Below are 20,844 nucleotides of genomic sequence, written 5' to 3' on the forward strand. Positions count from 1 at the left end.
GAACTCTCATGCTTGACAGTAGCCACTTCCTCCATAAATCTACCTAATCCCCTTTTAAAGCTTTTATTCCTGAGGCCATCCCTACATCCTTCTGGCAGTGAATACTACATTTTAATCACTGTGTAAAGTAGCCTTTCCTTTCGTCTGTCCTGAATCTACTGCCCATCAGCTTTATGGGATGCCCTCAAGTTCTAGTACTTTGAGAGCGGGAGAAAAAGCTTTCTTTGTAGACTCTCCCCACCACGTGCATAATTTTATAAACCTCTATTATGCCTCCATCCCTTCACTGTCTCTTTTCTAAACTGAAGAGCCCCAGACTCTTCAGCCTTTCCTCATAGGGAAGGGACTCCAATCACTTTGGTTGCTCTCCTCTGTGCTGTTTCCAGCTCTACCTTCCTCAGCTGATGGAGAAGTACTGCACAGAGAAAGCACAAGCTGTCACCCAGCCATTCATGCCCATCTCGCTCTCTGAAAACAATTGCCACTCCCACCCCTTCTCTTCAGTGACAGGAGCCCGAGCCAGTTCATACAAAGGCATCTTCCTAGCTGGCTCTGAAAGACAGGCCGGGTGCTACTGAGCAGGAGCCCAAATTTCGCCTCTGCGGTGGCTGGGCCTGTGGAGACAAGAGAAAAGCAGCAAGCGCCACTGCTGCAGGCAAAGACGACCCCATCCAGATAACAGGGAACCCTGAAAGCGACAGGCGGCACTGACTTGCTTTCCCTCTGAAAGATCAGTGCTGCACAGCAAGGGGAGCCAAGAGGAAGTTCCAAAAGCACCTGGTAACATGCGTGGGAAGGAGGGATTCTCAAAGGGGAAGAATGATTAGAGGTTTGGAACACTTTCCCTATGAAGAAAGGTTGAAACGCTTGGGGCTCTTTAACTTGGAGAAACGTCGACTGCGGGGTGACATGATAAGAGGTTTACAAGATTATGCATGGGATGGAGAAAGTAGAGAAAGAAGTACTATTCTCCCTTTCTCACAATACAAGAACTCGTGGGCATTCAATGAAATTGCTGAGCAGTCACGTTAGAACGGATAAAAGGAAGTACTTCTTCACCCAAAGGGTGATTAACACATGGAATTCACTGCCACAGGAGGTGGCGGCAGCCACAAACATAGCCACCTTCAAGAGGGGGTTAGATAAAAATATGGAGCAGAGGTCCATCAGTGGCTATTAGCCACAGTGTGTATATATATGTGTGTGTATATATATACAAAATTTTGGCCACTATGTGACCCAGAGTGCTGGACTGGATGGGCCATTGGCCTGATCCAACATGGCTTCTCTTATGTTCTTAAAGGTCTGGAATTCAACTGGGCTAGCACAAGTGAATCCATCTCCCAACCAAATATTACTGATGTAATTGGTTTTTTTTTTTTTTTAAATAATACAGAAAAACCATGCTCAATCATTTGTTCTCCTTTCATCTTCTATTTAAAGAGATTTACTTTGCTCAGCAGCAAATCACAATCACAATCAGGAGCCTCAAAAGGTTTTGCGATCATGTTCAGGACAACTTCGTCTAAAACAGGAGTTCTGGTTTGACTTCAGAGTAATACTCTTTCAAAAGTTTGTTCATACATACACATGCACACACATCTCTCAAAAGGAAGATATGTGAATGCCAAGACTAACTATCAGAACCAGAGACTTCCCTAACAGCTGCTCAGGTTTGCCAAGCACACACACCAGGAGCTGAAGCCAATTCATTCTCACCACGAGGGGTGATCTATTTACCACATTCATCCCAAGGGTCTTTGCATGAGGAGGCCCAAGGGGTAATACAAAGATGGACCAGATTCCTGGCAATGTCTGTTTAGGCAGTTCTGCCACACCTAGCCCAAGCAGCAGCCAGGGCAGCCAAAATGGGGCACTGGCTACAGGAGGGAGAGAGATGCTGTCTGCTCCCCTTGGTCCCTGCCATGATCTCCCTTCAAGGAACGTCTTTACAAGCCTCTCGAGAAAAGGGAATGGATGTACCTTCGAGGGTCCAGCTCATGATCCTTGGATCCAGTCACTAGCTCTGGATGGATGCGCACATGTTCCATCATTGGCTGGAAAGACAGAAAAAGAGAAAAGGGGGTTGAAAGCTGAGAGTTCACTGAGGACCAGATGACTTGCGGACTGGACCACAAATTGCTTTACGTTCTCTAGCTCCCTTGTAGTTTTAACCACAAAATCCTACACACACCGACTCTGATTCAACCCTATTCCCATTGAAACCTTACACCGAACACTTTGCATTCTAACCTTTTGCAAGATTAGACCATGAAACCCCACCCCCACCTATTAAATCTAAATGTCAGCATCCCATTTTATTTAGAAGTTTTCCCATTCTTTCCTTTACTCAGGAGCAAAGCATCAGTTTATGTGTTGCAAGTGGTGCTGCTACGTACAAGCGAGCAGTCAAAAATCACTGGTAATTCCAATGACACATCAATGACGGAAAGTGTGGGGATTCCTTCCGCCTTACCTTGACCACCTCTTCAAAAGTCTCCAAGTTTTCCTTCATACTGTAGTGAGAGCGCAAAAACGAAACGAAGTTGCAAGGGTACATTCCATAAAGGCGGTGAAAGAGGGAATACACACTGGCATGGAGGTGAACTAAGTAGATCTCTGCCACATGACCTGGAGGGAAAAGGAGGGCAGCTTTACGATGCTATCACTGCACATTTGGCAGAGACGCTATGGAAAACATGGGGAAAGGCTAAGCATTTGGCACTAAGCACCTGTGAAATGTTTCTGACCTCTTTTTAAAAGTGAGCATGCATGTTTCTAGCCCTTATGGATGCAAAATAAGATTTGAAAGCGTTTGTATGATACTTGTTGATATCACAAAAACTTTCCAATGGTGACAGAGCAAGGGACTTAAGTGCCTGGAACTCCTCCACATCTTCCCTGTTACCCTTAGAAACAGAATTATGGACTATAGGAGAAGCTATACAACTGTGTAATCACTGCAATATTTTCTTTAAATGTTGAGTTCTTTTAGCAGCACAGAATCCACCAAGCACTGCTTTTACTGGCTCTTGCCAGCAACACAAACACAGAAATTACTGTTGTACAAATAGCACAATAAAGAACAAAGCAGGAGTCAAGTTTCACCTTTAAGGCCAACCAATTTTTATTTAGAACGTAAGCTTTCGTGTGCTCTTAAGCACACTTCATCAGACGAGGAATCCGGCACAGTGAGCAGAGCCATACACAGCTGGTAGGCAGTGGCCCAGAATGCAACGTGGTATAGATTTAAGAACCAATGACAGTGAAGTAAAATTATTTGGTAGGCAGTGGCTTAGAATGTAAAATGGTACAATGACAGAAGAGTAAAATTAACAAATTGAGCAAACCTTTGGTCTGAGTAGCAAAGTGCGGTTTCTTGCTGCGCCAATGAGTTCCAATTAACTGGAACTTAATTTCTAAGCAGGTGGCTATCATGTTCTGCATCAGATATTCCAAACATTATGCTTAGATCTTTGTGGGACATGAAAATCAAGGTCACGAACCCCAGCCTCTCGCACAGATGGGGAGGACAGATATTTGCATCTACACTAAAGAGGAGCTGCAAAAATAGCATGGATCCCCAAACTCCTCTCGTTGGAAGAATGGCAAGGAATCAGGATGTCTCACTGCACTCAACTTACACCCACTGTAAGCTTTCACGTGTGTGCACACTTTGTTAGGTGAAGTGTGCATGCACGCAAAAGCTCACACCCAGAATTAAACTTGAGCTGGTCTTAAAGGTGCCCTTGGACTCCAACTTTGTTCTGCTGAATCTATCTTCTTTGGTACAGCAGATGCCCCCCGTCCCCAATGTATCATACATAATAGGAGGCCTCACCTTAGAAAACAGAACTACGAAAGAAAAGGCTGAAACTGCCATATCCCCTCACTGGCTCACATGTGGGGAATTAAGTGGCTTTAGGCCATCGACCCAAACACAGCAAATTTGTCTTTCCAGAAAGAACATGGACAGAGAGCCTTCAAGCCCCCGCAACCCAATTGCCCCAGAGTAATTTCATTACTGGTAGACTCCAGAACTGTGCTTTAAGCAAGGGAAGATAATGAGTATTAAAAGGTTTATTACACTTTGCTACAGCTAATGTATTAGCTGTGAAACTCAATTCAGACAACAAGGACTGATGAATTACAGCCTGCGCTGAATGGAGTGCCCTTCCCCTGAGGGAAATGGAGGTTCAGGTCTCTTCTAGCGCAAGCAACTCCTTCGGCTAGCGCACCAACTGCGACTTTTCCTAGAGAAGCGTGACTCAGCTGCACTGATCCATGTTGCAATCGCATTCTGGTTTGGTTACCTGTAACATGCTGTACACAGGGCTGCCTCTGCGAACCATTCGAAAGCTCCAGCTGGCATCCAACACAGCAGCAAGGTCACTGGCTGGTGCTTCTCGCCATATTTGAAAGCTCCGTGCTAGATAGAGCTCTACTTGCTGGGCAGGACCTGTTTTGTTATCCCACACAAGGAGGGGCAGGCAGCCACAAGGAACCGAGCGTGCCCAGCAATGGCGCTTCGGCTTCAGACTCCAGGTGCACTCCTCCTTTTCACCCAGGCCTTAAAATGATGTCTCCCCGCCCCATCCAGCAACAGTCTTCCCATATGCTTATTGTATTCTGCTCAGCTTTCCTGGGAATAGGTTGATGTTTGTTAGATCATAATTTTAGCTCATTTGGAGAGTTCATTTCATCTGGATAGCCCGGGATACCCTGATTTTGTCAGAACTTGGCTGCTACGCGGGGTCAGCCCTGGTTAATATTTGGATGGGAGACCACCAAGGAAGTCCAGAGGCAAGCAATCAGCAAACTATCTCCGAACGTCTCTTGCCTTGGAAACCCTATGGGGCTGCCATAAGTAGGGACATTTTTTTAAAAAAAGCGTAAAAGGTTCTTGTGAACCAACCTGGAATGGGCCAGTTTCGTTCTCCATAATGGACTCAAAGAATCATAGAATTGGAAGGGACCTCCAGGGTCATCCAGTCCAACCCCCTGCCCAATGCAGGAAACTCACAAACGCCTCCCCCCTAAATTCGCAGAAACTCATTGAAGATAAACCAATCTCCCCCACCCACACACACACCGTTCTCACCTGGGTTCTTCAGGCACCAGGATGAAAGGCGGCCAAAGATGCCAAAGAAGTCGTGCAGATATTGCTTGCCGGACTGGGGGATCATCGGCAGCATCGTTATCAACACTAGCACACCGGTGATGAGTACCACTACATCAGTGTCAGTCTGTGAAAGACGACGACGACATTGGATTTATATTCTGCCCTCCATTCAAGAGTATCAGAGCAGCTCACCATCTCCTTTATCTTCCTCCCCCACAACAGGCACCCTGTGAGGTGGGTGGGGCTGAGAGGGCTCTCACGGCAGCTGCCCTTTCAAGGACAGAGTCTCAGAGTGGCCTACAAACTCCTTTATCTTCCTCCCCCACAAAAGACACCCTGTGAGGTGGGTGGGGCTGAGACGGCTCTCACAGCAGCTGCCCTTTCAAGGACAGCTCTGCGAGAGCTATAGCTGTCCCAAGGCCATTCCAGCAGCTGTAAGTGGGGAGTGGGGAATCAAACCCAGTTCTCTCAGATAAGAGTCCGCACACTTCACCGCTACACCAGCAGTCCCCAACATTTCAGTACCAGGGACCGGTTTTGTGGAAGATGGTTTTTCCACGGACCAGGGGGGGGGAAGGGGATGGTTTCAGGATGATACAATTGTGCACTTTATTTCTATTATTACATTGCAATATAAAATAATCATACAACTCACGGCCTGGTTGCTAACAGGCCATGGACCGGTACACTACGGGTTGGGGACCTCTGCACTACACCGAACTTGGGAACGGCAACCTTTTTAAGAGACCTTATTTAGATGGAAAGGATACAAACCACAGAAAAGAGGTTAAATGTTGTTCCTGGATGACACGCAATGATGGCAGGAACTGTGTGTTTTGTACATCCCGCCACAAAAAAAACAACCCCTCCCACACACGTACAATCAACACAGCAAATTAGTATGTCAGGAAGATGCGGAGGGGATGTGGCTCAGTGGTAGAGCCTCTGCTCAGCACGCAGAAGGCACCAGGTTCAGTTCCTGGCATCTCCAGCTAAAAAGACCAGGCAGGAGGTGATGGGAAAGAACTTTCTCTGCCTGAGACCCTGAAGAGCCACCACTAGCCTGAGTAGACAAAACTGATCTTGATGGACCAAAGGTCTGATTCAATATAAGGCAGCATAAGGCAGCTTCCTGAGATACTTGGGCCAGAGGGCTAAGGGCCACTGGAAGCCTCCTCTGCAGAAAGACTGGTGTGGACACAGCTTTGGGTCACATATGAAGCAGCTGCACGGTGTTTACCTTTCCCCCTGCTCAGCTGCCCAACCAATCCACACTACAGGCCAAGAGGCAGGCTCATCTTGCTCCTTGCCCCCTCCAATAGGACTGGCTGAGTCCATACCAAAGCTTCTGAAGGAACCCATCGCTCAGGCAGTAGCTCTTGAGGGGAATCTGAATCAAGGTGAGACCTGAATAGCAAAAGTTTCCCAGCAAAAGTCTTTCTCTACTCAACTGCCAGTTGCCCAAGGAAAAAAGGGGGTTGGTGGAGGCCAGGAGATCCACAGTGTGCCCAACAGCTTTAGAGTGTTTGTAAGTTGAGACAAAGGATTTTTTGGCTGACAGATGATGGTCAGGTCTTTCGGAATAAGAGACTGGTGTGCAGAAGAGGGACAGGTCAGCAAACAAAGCTTGAAGCTGGCTTGTGTAAAATTAAAGCTAGGAATTTGGAGGAACTAGCAGGTCACAGCCACGGACTGTATTATAACAATAGTGTGTCACTGCAACATTTGAAAACTCTTCAAAATGCCCTCTGTTGGTAGGGCAGGGCAACTGGTGCCCATGAGGGACTGAAGGAAAGAAAATGGCTCTGGTGTAGGTTGGGCCTTCAGAAATGAGCCCCTTTCCATCCAGATGGCTGACTGACATACCTGGACTGTGGTTTTTCTGGAAAACTCATGCCAGAATAGGTTTAAGAACCAACATATCAAGGACATAAGAAGCCTGGAAAGTGGATGATTGGATAGTATACAAGGGAATTATTTTTCAGACTTGTAAGCAGACTTGCATAAAAATCTTCATCCTATACATAAACAAACCCTAAAATATTCCATGCAGTCCAAAACAGAAGGTATTTCATAGGGGTTTTCTTCAATGCACCAACATTTCCAAATTCTGAACGGAAAAAAAGAAGTCTCCTCCCCCACAGTGGGGGGAGGGACCTCTGAGTAACAGCCCTGCCTTTCCCAAGGCCTTCGAGCCTCAAGTCCAGCCCCAGTTCAGCATGTAATTCCAACACTTCCCACAGGGCAAGCCGAGATACAAGCAGGGAGCTCTTTAATCTCTCTCCCCCACTGCGAACAGAGACTGCTCAGCGGAAGGTTTTCTTTTTTTAACAAGCAGTGTGCCATTTTAATTAACTATGTGACGGGGCCCTGCCTCAGACGCAAACAGGCAGCAGGAGGCCCTCTTTCCCCCCCCCACCCCCCACCCCCAGCAAAAGTCACTCTAGGGTCTCACCTTTGGATCACCCTGACCCGTTTTGCTACATTCAGGGGTATTCCCAAATCTTCCCGGTCCACTCCACAGGTGTGTAATGTATCAAACATTTCAGGCACCAGGAGTTTAATACAATCAATCATAGCTTTAATTTTAAAAAAAAACCAGCATTTTTTTTCATAGCGACAGCTACAGAATGAGAAAAAGACAGACTAGAAAAAACTAAGGTGGTGAAGTTAAGCTTGTGCATAGATCATCCAGCCGACACCTATGTCCCTAATTGAGGCAAAGGGGGATCCAAGAGCTGTAAAGAAGAAGATATTGGATTTATATCCCACCCTCCACTCCGAAGAGTCTCAGAGGGGCTCACAGTCTCCTTTCCTTTCCTCCCCCACAACAGACACCCTGTGAGGTGGGTGGGGCTCAGAGGGCTCTCACAGCAGCTGCCCTTTCAAGGACAACCTCTGCCCGAGCTATGGCTGACGCAAGGCCATGCTAGCAGGTGCAAGTGGAGGAGTGGGGAATCAAGCCCGGTTCTCCCAGATAAGAGTCCACACACTTAACCACTACACCAAACCAGCTCTAAAGAATGCATTGGGGCGGGGGAGAAGGGGGTAGCCAGTGTAGTGTAGCGGTTGGAAGTGTTACACGAGGATCCGAGAGACTCAAGTTCCAATCCTCACTTTCCCACAGAAGCTCACTGGCTGATCCTGGGCCAGTCACTCTCTCAGCCTAGCTTACTTTCCAGGGTTGTGGTGGTGAGGATAAAATAGTGAGGATGAAACAAAGGAGAACAATGTAAGCCGCTGTAGGTCCGGATTTGGTATAAAGGAAGTCCACAGATAAACCAAAAAGCTGTACAAGATTCACTTTGATAAAACAAGATACACTTTGATAAAGAAGAGGATCATTACCTCACAGCCATGGAAAACAAGAGAATATAAGGGGCAACACATAAATTACAGAGAAAACCAATGGGGGTCCAGGGTCCACAGCCTGTCTAACATGACTGGCAAGTTCTCCTCAATTCTCCTGGGTACCCAACTAATGACTGTGGCGGGCATGGAGAAGGGGCCGCAGCTTCCCCGCTCCCAATTCCTTGAACTGAAATGATCTCCGGGGGCATTGTTTAGCCTGCCGGTAAAACCCACAAGGTTGGGCACTCCAAGGACCATTCCTGGCCAGGAAAATGACATGGGGAAGGCTTAAATCCCTTCTCCACTCGTGTTACAGGTGCAATTCAAAAGATGCATGCAGGAAGTTAGGAGAACCTGCCATTTGCATGAGACTGTAATGCGGGAACACAGGGTGGGGACCTTGGACTCAACCTGCATTGTCTGCCATGAATTAGCCTCTCAGAGATATGGGTTCTACCATTCCCCAGTTGCAGGTGGGGGATCCCTTAGTTTAGAACATCTCTCTCTACTTCAGCGCTATCAGAAAGGCTCTCCTCTCCACCAGGGAACCCCCCCACTTCCAAACATGCCTATGTCACCCAGAAGTGACATAGGCAAATTGGAAATGTTGGGGGTGATGCTCTGGTTTCTGAGCAAAACTCTACAGTAGAATGAGCTTCAACAACAGAGGTTTGCCCAAAACCAGAGTGTTCCCCCCGCCCTCCCATCACTTCTGAGTGACACAGGCACATTGCCATCCAACTTCCCCAGCACGCAGGATTTAGGAGTGTCATGCTTTTTCCCTCCCCTCTTCTGGAGCCTTCTGATAAGCTCCCCACCAGCTTGTCTGCCAGATCGGGCAACCCTTGTCCTAGCAGAGTGGACGCTGCAAGTACAGGACTCTTCCCGATAGCTATGAAGACCTGCATAAAACAATGGGTCAAGGACACCATCACTTTTTGATTAAAAGTGATTCACTGACGCGGGTCATCAAGATCTTGTCACCACCACATCACCCATGACACACAAGACAAACAGCATCTGCAGCAGCAGAGCGGCCATACCTTGAGACACTTCAGCAAAGAAAGCAGGAGGGGTGCTTGAGAAAGCTTATGCTTCCACGAAGGCTGTTTCCGTACTACATGACCCAGTAGTGAAAGAGTAGGGAGGCGGGTAGGAAGCTTGCTCATGTATTCGTTGATTTTATCCAAAAGGTGCTAATGCAGATAGAAGGGGGGGGGGGAAGGGAGAGCAGAACTTGTGACAAGAGCTATTACAAGGACACCGTATACATTTTAAGTTATATGTAAAATTTTGGCAAAAATGCAACCCAATGGTGTAAGTGAACTTTCTTGTGGGGCTGATTCAGAGTACTCCCAAGTGCACTTCGATGTACCTTGCCTGGGCCGTAAGAGATGAAAAATCCCCTCATGTGCCGCTCGCACTCACCTGCCTGCGGCACGGTACCAGGGAAGAACCTTTTTCTCTCCACCCCCTCTTGGGGGGATTCCCCCACCCCTGATGTGATGTAAGGACTGAATAAGAGCCATTAAAGATGCCATCAGGGTCCGTAATCTTTTCAATACATTTATTTTTTTCATGTTGTACATCGCCCAGAGCCTGGAACTAGCCAGAATAGGGCGATTCATCAAATGCAATAAATAATAAGTGAACAAGGCAATCAGCTGAGCTGGTCCTATTCGTCCTTGCCCCCCTGTCCCCTGCACAGAATCACGTCCTAGGGAAGCAGCTCCCATGTTGCTGCTGGTACGTGCAAAGCAGGCCTCAGTTTCAAAAAATGTTTCATGTTCTATGAACATTTACGACCCAGCAGTTCCCCAGTTCACTGCAACAGGGTGAAAATTTAAACTGCGCTTCCGCTCGGCGTTCTCTGTGTCGCTGGTGAAGGGTTCGTGACGGCAACGAGCGTTTGCTTTACCTTATCATGCGGCTCTTGAAGCGTGGACAGGATGTGCAATGCTTGCTGGGAACCGGTTTCCAAGTAGAAATCTACCAAGGTATTTACAAGCATGGGCCCACGGTCTGCCGGTGGTTATTGGCCATCGAGAAGGGAAAAAAGCATTACTCTCCACACACAGGACATATCGCACTTTCAATGCTATCCCCTGTTTAACATCTTTCCTGTAGGTCTCACAAGACTTCATGGCAGACTGAAAACTTAAACACATACAATGGCACTTGAATTTAACGCAGATGGACATTTGAGAAGGCGTTTGGAAAGCATGGGTATCAAAGTACCTGTAGCTGTATCTCTGACTATGGAGGCACGGCAGACACACGTTCAGTAGCTGTAGTACTTGGGAGTATTGAAAAATAATATTTTTAAGTGGTTAACCAGGGAAGTCACTATCCTAACCAAATTTTGGAAATCAACCAGAGACAGGGCCTTCTCAATTGTAGCCCCCCTGCTGGTGGAGCAACTGCCAGATGAAGTGAGGGTCTTGCGGAACCTTGTGCAGTTCCGCAGGGCCTGCAAGACTGTCGTCTTCTGGCTGGCATTCAATTGACTCGGCACTGGTATTTAAGAGAAGTGGAAGAAGGCCGTCGCCACCGGAATAGCACCAACTCAATATTCTGTTTTAATCATTGCATATTTATTTTATTACTGAATGTGTAATTTTAATACTTATTAATTTAATTGTTTGTGGGATTTTATGTTGTGAGCCGCCCTGAGCCTGCTTCGGCAGGGAGGGCGGGATATAAATCAAATCAAATCAATCAATAAATTTTGAGAGCACGGACTCCTTACTTCTACAAATCAACATGCATTGCAACGAAAACACAGTACCACAGGAAGTCAGAGTCTTGTGAAAGCAGCTTAAAGTGCCAAACCACCTGTGAACATTTCTCAGTCTTCCAAAGAGTGACTTAGCTGACCACTAAAAGCAGGCTGGGAGAGACACAATAAGCCAGCTTCACAATTAGCCAGCAATGCAGTGGTCAGTTCATGAAGAACGAGCTACACTGAAAAGAGGCAGAATGCTAACCAATTCTGAATTTCAGCTTTCTTTTTATTCAGTATGAAGTAACTTTTTTCACAGAAAAACAATCTCAAAACAGACTGAAGGTGTTAAGGGAATGTTAACCAAAAGCCAGATGATTGGTTAAAACGTCTATAACAGGGGTGGCCAAACTGTGACTCGGGAGCCACATGTGGCTCTTTCACACATACTAATATGGCTCTTGGAGCCCCCACCTCTGTTGGCCAGCTTGGAGAATGCATAAAATTAAAGTAGTTTTCTTTCCACTGCTCCCTCCCCCTCCTCTATTTGCCTTCCTTCTGGCTCTCAAGCATCTGACATTCATGTTTTGTGACTCTCAAAAGCATCTGACATTTATTCTATGTGGCTCTTACGTAAAGCAAGTTTGGCCACCCCTGATCTATAACATCTGTTGAAGTGGGCTCTAGTTTAGTCTAAGCTTGTGCTTTTCAACGTTTTGTTTTGGTGACATAGCTACAACACTGGAAGCTGTGAGCCATACTTGAGTCAACAGTGACTAATTTTTGGCAGTGTAGCACCTCTCAAGATTCTCAGGATGCCTGTTGACCAAGATTGGCCTGTGTCCTTCACAATCTTCTGATTTGGGACCCAACTTTAATCTCAGGCTAAGAGCCCCATGGTGCAGAGTGATAACGCTGCAGTACTGCAGTCTGCTCATGACCTGAGTTCAATCCCAGTGGAAGCTGGGTTCATGTAGCCGGCTCAAGGTAGACTCAGCCTTCCATCCTTCCGAGGTCGGTCAAATGAGTACCCAGCTTGCTGGGGGGAAAGTGTAGATGACTGGGGAAGGCAATGGCAAACCACCCCGTAAGAAGTCTGCTATGAAAACGTTGTGAAAGCTATGCACAGTGGAGTCTGACTCTTTCCGACCTCATGGGCCAAGTCACACGAGGCCCTCCTGTCTTTCACCATCCTCCAAAGTCTGCTCAAATTCGTGTTAGTTACATCAGTAATGCTGTCCAGCCAACTCATCTTTTGCCCCCTTCTCCCCGTGGCGCAGAGTGGTAAGGCAGCAGTACTGCAGTACTGTGATCTGAACTCTCTGCTCACGACCTAAGTTCTATCCCAGCGAAAGCTGGTTCAGGTAGCCAGCCCAAGGTTGACTCAGCCTTCCATCCTTCCAGAGGTCGGTAAAATGAGTCCCTAGCTTGCTTTAGGGAAAGTGTAGATGACCGGGGAAGGCAATGGCAAACCACCCCGTAAAAAGTCTGCCGTGAAAACGTTGTGAAAGCAACGTCACCCCAGAGTCGGAAATGACTGGTGCTTGCACAGGGGACTACCTTTACCTTTTTTAAAATCTCAGGCTACGCTACAGGAGTCTTCTTAACATTTAACGCACGTATCCATTCTTCCTCTCTGCCTCTCCTAGGATCAAAGCTGACAATAATGGCATCCCCAAGTCTGTGACAGGGATGTGGCACCATTTCAGAGCCTGCTTTTTAACTTTTCAACATGCAATATGCCCACAGCAACAGCACTACTGTTATACCCTATCTTACATTACAGAACAGCAATGCTGCAGATTGTGTCCAAGAAGGTGGTTTTGTGGATTATGCCACTTAACAATAGCCCTAGTACAAAATGCAAGTTCCACGTTAGAATGGCACACTCAATTCTATCCCACTTTTCTAAAGAGTGTCTAAAGCGGCTTCCAAAAAGGTAATTTGAGCCAGCACTGAACTACCAAGACAAAAACACAGCACAGCCATAGCCTGCAACTTCCTAAAACAAAGCTGGTCAGAACAACCCATAAGGTTGGTGGTGATGGAGAGAGACTTACCCGAATTGAGGTTCTCTTTAAATGCAGCTGTTATATCTTCCAGGACAACCAGGTTGGGAGAATCCAGCATGGCGAGGAGATCGCCTACATTTGCTTGCTGAGCCATTCTTGTTTTGTGCTACGTGCTTTTGTACATGCTACTGTGATTGCGCCAGGCAAGACCTCAGCAGGTTCTTCATTGGTGCTCCTGTCAAACCGAGGGTAGACAACACTGACCTCAGTCACGTACTTCTATGAGGTCTTCAGCCCAGTGCCCCGCAGCTTCCCTTGAGCAAACTTTCAAGCCAGAGAGAAGCTGTATCTCTAAACATCACTTAATACGTATCAGCAGCAGATCTTATTCTTAGAAAGTCTACTCTAGAGCAGCGGTCCCCAACTTTTTTGGCACCAGGGACCGGTTTTGTGGAAGCTAATTTTTCCACGGACCGAGGGGGGGAAGGCAGGGGATGGTTTTGGGATTATACAATTATGCACTTTATTTCTCTTAGTTTGGTGTGGTGGTGAAGTGTGCGCACTCTTATATGAGAGAACCGGGTTTGATTCCCCACTCCTCCACTTGCAGCTGCTGGAATGGCCTTGGGTCAGCCAGAGCTCTCACAGAGTTGTCCTTGAAAGGGCAGCTTCTGGGGAGAGTTCTCTCAGGCCCACCCACTTCACAGGGTGTCTGTCTTGGGGGTGGAAAGCAAAGTAGATTGTGAGCTGCTCTGAGATTCGGAAGGGAGGGCAGGATATAAATCCAATGTCATCTTATTATTATTACTACTTTGTAATATATAATGAAATAATTATACAACTTATGGCCCGGTTGCTAACAGGTCATGGACCAGTACTGGTCCACGGCCCAGGGGTTGGGGACTCCTGCTCTAGAACAGGGGTGTTGCAGTGGCTTTTTCCAAATGAGAAAATGGCAGGGGGATAGAGTGTAGTTGAACCCTCACTCATGACCGTTTGGGGAAGCCTGCTGGGACTGTGCATGTTGCCCTACGGCAATTAAAGACACCCGGGATATGAGGAGGAGAGGAGCATTGGCTGCTCTGCCTCCTAGGCATGGGAGGATGAGGTGAGACCTTTTCAGCAAGGGTGAAGTTCCACCACGTGCTCAGCTCACCTCCTAGCTGTTCCTCCTCTTTCCTAGCTGCCCTGGGATTTTAAACTGCTGGGCTTGTTGTTTTTGTAAGCCTCTTTGAGTCCTCCTTTGCAGGAGAAAAGAGGAATATATATTTTAAAATGACACTTTTAAATAAACTGCAGTTTATGAATCAGCATGAAGTCTGCTCTCTGAAATATTTAGCTAGCAGTCCTTGTCTCCCCCCCCCACCCCAATCTTCCAAGAATGCTTTCAATTTCTGAAAAAAGCCTGCCAATATTTTTGTTTCCAGGCACAGGAGTGGGTATCTACAATTCAATATATTTTAACTTCCCCTTTAAACCTCTTCTCTTATCCTACTTTTTCGTCCTCTCTTTTCTCTTAACTGTTTTAAATCTCATTGAAGTTGCAGACTGATAGAATGCTTTTCTTGAACGATACCAATCGAGAGATCATCCCACCCACTTTTGTTTTGAAATGTTGTTTGGCTTTACATTTTAATCAACATACTTAGGTTCCACTTATATGTTATGTATTTTATTTATTTTGGTCTATTTCTATTCCGCCCATTCCCTTTAGGGCTCAGGGCAGAGCACAACGTAGGATAAAACAATAAAATACAATAAAAACATTTTAAAAACAGACAACTCAACGGCACTCAGAGAAGTTTACCGTATCATCCCATATTGCCCAGCCCGGCCGTCTCACATCATGATATCTCATAGAGATGGCAGGTGAGAATCCATTTGATAGCACAGGTGACAGTGCTGATAGGGGAGGCCAACCAGATCATTTGTTCATCTTTATCATTTGTTCTTGCATCTTATGCGATACCTCCTACACTGTTTTGTATGATTTGTATAACTTTATTTTCAAATAAATTTCTCATTTAAAAAAAATATATATATATATTTCTGTTTCAGAGAAAACCAAGCTCAGGGCAAGGTAAGCTATCATGTACATATATCCTGTGCTCTTGGGTCGACCTGACGCTGGCCAAACTAATCTTAGAAACGGGCATGGCTGGCCCAAGATCTGAGACCAAGGCTCCTATGTTTGAGCCAAAGTTGTTTTTCGAGATTCACAAAGGAAAACCCTTCTGGTTCTGTTCCTCCCGCAAGATTCATGCACGTTTTCAGCATAATTCCCTTTTTTTTGTCTTCAAAAGGGAAAAAACCTAACGCCGCTCAAACGATTTTCTGCAAACACACAGGGTTCTAGCAAAACAGGGGAAAGATTTTTATCTTGCTTACAACAGCAAATGCCAAAACCTAAGTGGAGTGCTTGAAGCCAAGTCCTGCCGGCTGGTGCCAAGTGAACTGGACTCCTGCCACTGTTGTCTCCTGCTCCACTGTTGTCCCCTTTTCGGCAGCAGCTTCGACCGAACAAAAATGTCAGTTTCAGTGGTGTAGCTTTCCAAGTCTGTGCCAGAGAGAGCTCTAACCTGTCAACTTTAGAAATGAAGCTACTGCAGAGCCAAACCCCTGGCTCTCAAGTTCAGGAATCCGAAAGCGGGACAGTGTACAAAAGTAGGCATTTGTAGGTGTTTAAGAAAAAATAAGCAGGCGGGTTGGACTGTGGCAGCATGCCACTGAAGGAGCAGATGGCAAAACTCAGCATGAAAGCCTTTCACTTTAGCACAACCAGAAAAATGAACTTGCTTGTGACATTCAGCAACTGCTACTCAACCTTTACAACAGCTTATCAGCATCTTCAGGTTAGTGCTGGATGTCCTGTGGGAAACTAATAAACATGGAAAATAGGAAGACATCAACTATTATGTTTCGTACTATCCAGGCCGTTCCTTTTCAGCAATCCAACCTCTTCAGTGAATGGAGATTTTTTTGAAAAAATGAAAAGGCAGGATTGGAAGCTACGACTCTCAGAAACTGTTTTAGATCAGAGGAGTTGGATAGTATTTTGAAGGAAACAGGTGATGTGGGTTTCATGTGGTCCATTCCGGGCAGCAACCGACTGTGTGAGATAATACACTCCTGGACAGGCATTATTCTAAAATTCAATTATGCATCATGTGCAGGTATCCCTTGGACCCATTTTGCTACTGGCTGTGCATTCTGCTGCTGCAAATGCCCACTGTTCCTCGAACAGACGTGTGGGATTCAACCCACAGATTTAATACTTAAGAGCCCTTAATACTGTGATCCGTTAAGCTAGAAAAAAAATCAGTGGCTGTGGAGAGACCACGAGCCCCACTACTACCCCCCGGCAAACAGATGTTGCAACAACTAATATTCTTGCTGGCTGCAAAAGAGACTGTTTCCAAGTCCAGTTAACACTTCATTTTGTTATTATAATTTTCCATTTAATTTTCTGTTTAAACTCCCCCTTCTCCCCCCCCCGCCCCCCCAATTTTCCAGAGTGGCACAAACTAAAGGGTGTGAAGGCACAGGAAAAGGAACTTTTGGGAGGAGAGTTGAAACAAAACTCTTATGAAATACATTGTTTTAAAATGAATAAAACACTTCCTGAGGCAAGAGTTTTCACATTTCAAACCATAAACCATGAAAAAGACAGAACATTTTCAGTTTTTCCAATGGAAAAATTCGGAAGTTTGGGAGAATACTGGGGGGAAAATCTCCCACGAATCAGTTTTTTAAAATTAAAAAAGGTCCTTGTTTCACAAAGTGTTTCACTCATTCTGAACATGCAACAAGATGATTTTCTTCATTTTTCCAATAGAAAAATCAAGAAGTTTTTTTTTTCTGGGGGGGGGACTGAAAAAAATGTTCTTGTATTGCAGTCATAACATTTTACAAGAACATTTTTGTTTAAATGTAAATGTTTTGGGAAACAATAAATATGCTATAATGTGCTTAATGATTAAGGAGTTCAGTGTTTCCAATGTTATACATGGGGATGGACACTAACCGAGAAATGAAGCATGGTTTGAGCATGAACCGGGCCGATTTGTGGTTCATTTCAAACTGGTTCGTTCGGTTGCATCATTTCCAAACCAAAAACTCAACCACATTTTTCCCCATGATGGTTCATTTTCACACTTTGTTCTCCAGACAGCCTGGGGCTGATTCAATCAATTCCTAGGCAACACTGGGGGTGGACTTGTGGAGACCCCTAGAAACAACCAATGCAGCTGTCCATAGTTTGACAGGCACCTCTGGGAGCCAACACAAGCCTCCCATTCTGCTCTTATGGGAGCAGATTATATATCAGTATAATACCACACCCTGACACAGCTGCTTTCACCTTGCAGCACAAAGAGAGAAGAGTTAGTTCAGTTGTTGTTTGCTGTGTGGCTGATTTAGGGGACTCCTTTTCCCCCCACGCACAGTGGAACAAGTTTTAAAACACCTCTCCCGGCTGGGAAGGTGTTCCTTGCTGTGGCTTCAGGGAATGAATCAGAAGCTAGAGCTGCACTTTCCTGGAGGTGCCAGCTTTAGGGGGCTATAACTCAAGACATCTCAAATCCAATCTTCACCAAACGTGGAGGGATGGTGGAGGAGAGCCTTCTGAAGACTTCCTGTGAGTTTGACAGCTCTAACCTCCTAACCAAATGAACCATGAACCCATTTGGGAAATCAAATGAACCACTGGTTCATGCAATCAAACGAACCACGAACCAACACAAACTACCATTTTCCTGGTTCGTGTCCATCCCCATACATTTTAACTTAATAATCAAATATGCTGGTCCTATTTACTGTGATTCTATGAGAGAGTCTCTGTCAAAAGACGCTTACAGAACTTGTTTTTCACTGTCAACTTTTCTTTTTTCCTGACTCTCAGATGGCAAGAATTAAAGATAGGTTTAACGGGAAACAAAGCGCTGCACAAATTTCAGTTTTCCAAAAGTTCTCTGAAATTTCCTTATAAAGATGGAGAATGTTTTTTTATGGCTTCAGATTTACAGAAATTTTATATCTCTGACTAGACTAAAAATATGATGGTGCAGCACTTTGCTGTTACATCTCCAGCACTGGGGATATTTATAATTGTTTGAATAAATATTTTTAAGCTTCATAAATATACCAGACTGCCCAACTGTGTGTTATGCAAGGTATGCATAATGCATTTTATGTTCAAGTAGCAAGATGAGCTCATATATAAGAAAATAAACATGGCATATTTGCTTTTCCCAGCAACAAGTGGAAACAAAGTCATGTCCTCAAGCCCCAACAGCTTCAAAATCTAGCAGCCCTGGTACAGTCCCCTCCCCTTCATTCTTTCTCCCTCCTTTATCTGCACGTGCCAGAGACTCAAGAAGCACAGAAGCTCAAAGTTCTTTACCTGTTGTGCTGGCCAGTATACTCTCACTTTCCACTGTCATCAGCCCGAGCCCTTTCATGATCACCAAACTGGAAAATAAAGATGATCAATTAGTACATACTTCTAACCAGGGGTCGTTTTGTAGAAAAACAGATAGTGGAGCTCAACCAGAGATTGTTATGCAGCTGCACCTACTAGTCAAGGGACAAGGTGGGGAGGAGGAGGGGGAACTGTCAAAAAGGTTCAGGAGCTGTGCTCCTGTGAGCTCCTGCTGAATCCGAGGCCTGGTTCTAACTGAGACTACCGTCATTAACAGAGCAGCAAAAACCACAGCAAAAAAATTCGTCCCTCTTAGCTGGGCCAACAGGATTGTTGCCTTTTGGATTGGATGCTTGGTGTTATGAAGCTGCTCATGGACTTCAGATGTGCTATTGAAAGGCTGTTCCAACTCCGAGCACTCAAATGAGGCAAGGAAGACCTGTGTACACGACAGCCCTACTTTACCAGAGCATTTAGGGTGGAAGACACCAGCAGAACTGTTACACAAGCAAGCACACACTCCCGGGGCACAGCTGGAACATGCTGCTGCAAACCAAGGCCAACACCACTGAGGAAAATAGAAACTCAAGCCTGTTGCCTTGCAGGCATCCTTAGAACCCTACCTAGACAAAGCATCGAGGCACTGCTGTTGAAGACGCAGCTGCGCTGGGCAGGGCATATTTCTAGGATGGAAAACCACCGCCTTCCCAAGATTGCCCTGTATGGCGAACTCTCCACCGGCCATCGAAATAGAGGGGCACCAAAGAAGAGGTACAAGGACTCCTTGAAGAAATCTCTTAGCACCTGTCACATCAACCATCACCAGTGGTCTGACCTAGCCTCAGATCGCAAAGCATGGAGGCACACCATCCACCAGGCTGTCTCTTCCTTTGAGAACGCACGCATAGCTGGTCTTGAGGACAAAAGGAGATTGAGGAAGAATCGCACTGCTACAGGACCAACCCTAAATCAGACTTTTCCCTGCAGCCGCTGTGGCCGGACCTGCCTGTCCCACATTGGTCTTGTCAGCCACCAGCGAGCCTGCAGCAAACGTGGACTATTGCACCCTTCTTAAATCTTCGTTCGCGAAGCCAAGCCGAGAGAGAGAGAGAGAGAGAGAGACAATGCTAACATCATGGAATGCACGGAGGCAACTGAGCAGTCAAATCAGGTTTGTTGGCCAAAACGACGGTTTAACTCTAAAGCAGGGGTGTTGAACTCATTTGTTATGAGGGCCGGATCTGACATTTATGTTGCGCTGGGCCTTGTCTGGTTGGGCCAAACCATGTCGGGCTGGGCGATGTGTGTACCTATTTAAGATTAGGGAGCAGAGATATAAATTTTATAAAGGACACAGACAAATACAAATACATTTTTTTAAAAACTTAAAATATGCTTAAAATGTTAGCATTCATTTGTCTTAAAGGTGCTTTCTTTGTATTTCTCCCATGGGATCCAGGGAACTGGGCAAAGGAAGCTCTGGCTCTTTCCTTCCTTCCCCTGGGGACCAGAAGGGGGAGGTGCCTCAGCCAACAGAAAGGAAAAAAGGCTTGGCTCAGTAGCTCTGCTGTGCAATTGAGGGAGCCTGGCAAAGCAAGCTATTCCTCCCCCCCTTCCTCCCCAGGGGAGGAGCCTCAGCCAGTGGAGAAAACAGAGGTTTTGCTCTGTAGCTCCTGTGCAATTGAGCAAGCCTTGCAAATCTAGCTATTATGCAGAAGGAAGCAAAATATAGGGAGAAGAATGACAGGAGGCCTCTGGGGGCCTGATTGGGCCGTCGAACTGCATGTTTGACATCCCTGCTTTAAAGCACTAAACCTAGGCCTTGGGTGGGGGGGAGGATGCCTCAAATTACTTTTATTATCACAGAGCACAAGGGACACAGTTACAGAACTTCCATGCACAGAAGCAGTATACTTTGAGTATACAACAAGGCACGGTCATCTCCTCTGTGTTCCGCCCAAGGCATGCCGGTCAGCCAACACCGGAAAATAAAGACTGGGTTAATGGACTGTAGATCTGAACCAGCAAGGCAATGGCATAGCTTCTTTTTTTTTAAGAGACAATTTTGAAACTTCCCATCTTGAAACAACAACAGCCAGTAATTTCCAGAAATACAGCTATTTCTAGCTCTGAAATCCTTTTTAGTACACGGTGGCCCGATTCTGAACAACAAAAAAAGCTGTCTTCTATAGCAGTTTTAATCCACAAATTACCTTCC

The 20,844-nt window shown here is 46.0% G+C and overlaps 1 protein-coding gene and 1 non-coding gene across 2 annotated transcripts in view; one reads left to right on the forward strand and one right to left on the reverse strand.

The window, feature by feature from the left end:
- Positions 1-20,844, reverse strand: part of TSC1 (TSC complex subunit 1) — a 59,271-nt gene that overhangs the window by 27,694 nt on the left and 10,733 nt on the right. The window contains exons 2-8 of the mRNA XM_060250553.1: positions 18,609-18,676; positions 13,256-13,450; positions 10,392-10,495; positions 9,517-9,669; positions 5,102-5,246; positions 2,477-2,631; positions 1,984-2,057 (exon numbers count right to left, since the gene is read on the reverse strand). Coding sequence (XP_060106536.1) covers positions 1,984-2,057; positions 2,477-2,631; positions 5,102-5,246; positions 9,517-9,669; positions 10,392-10,495; positions 13,256-13,361 — 737 coding nt within the window. The 5' untranslated portion in view covers positions 13,362-13,450; positions 18,609-18,676. The remainder of the gene's footprint in view (positions 1-1,983; positions 2,058-2,476; positions 2,632-5,101; positions 5,247-9,516; positions 9,670-10,391; positions 10,496-13,255; positions 13,451-18,608; positions 18,677-20,844) is intronic.
- On the forward strand, positions 6,042-6,113 carry TRNAA-AGC (transfer RNA alanine (anticodon AGC)). Its single transcript has one exon. It is a non-coding gene; the product is annotated as a tRNA-Ala (tRNA).

Source organism: Heteronotia binoei, chromosome 12 (assembly GCF_032191835.1).
Source record: "Heteronotia binoei isolate CCM8104 ecotype False Entrance Well chromosome 12, APGP_CSIRO_Hbin_v1, whole genome shotgun sequence".
NCBI classification, from domain to species: domain Eukaryota; kingdom Metazoa; phylum Chordata; class Lepidosauria; order Squamata; family Gekkonidae; genus Heteronotia; species Heteronotia binoei.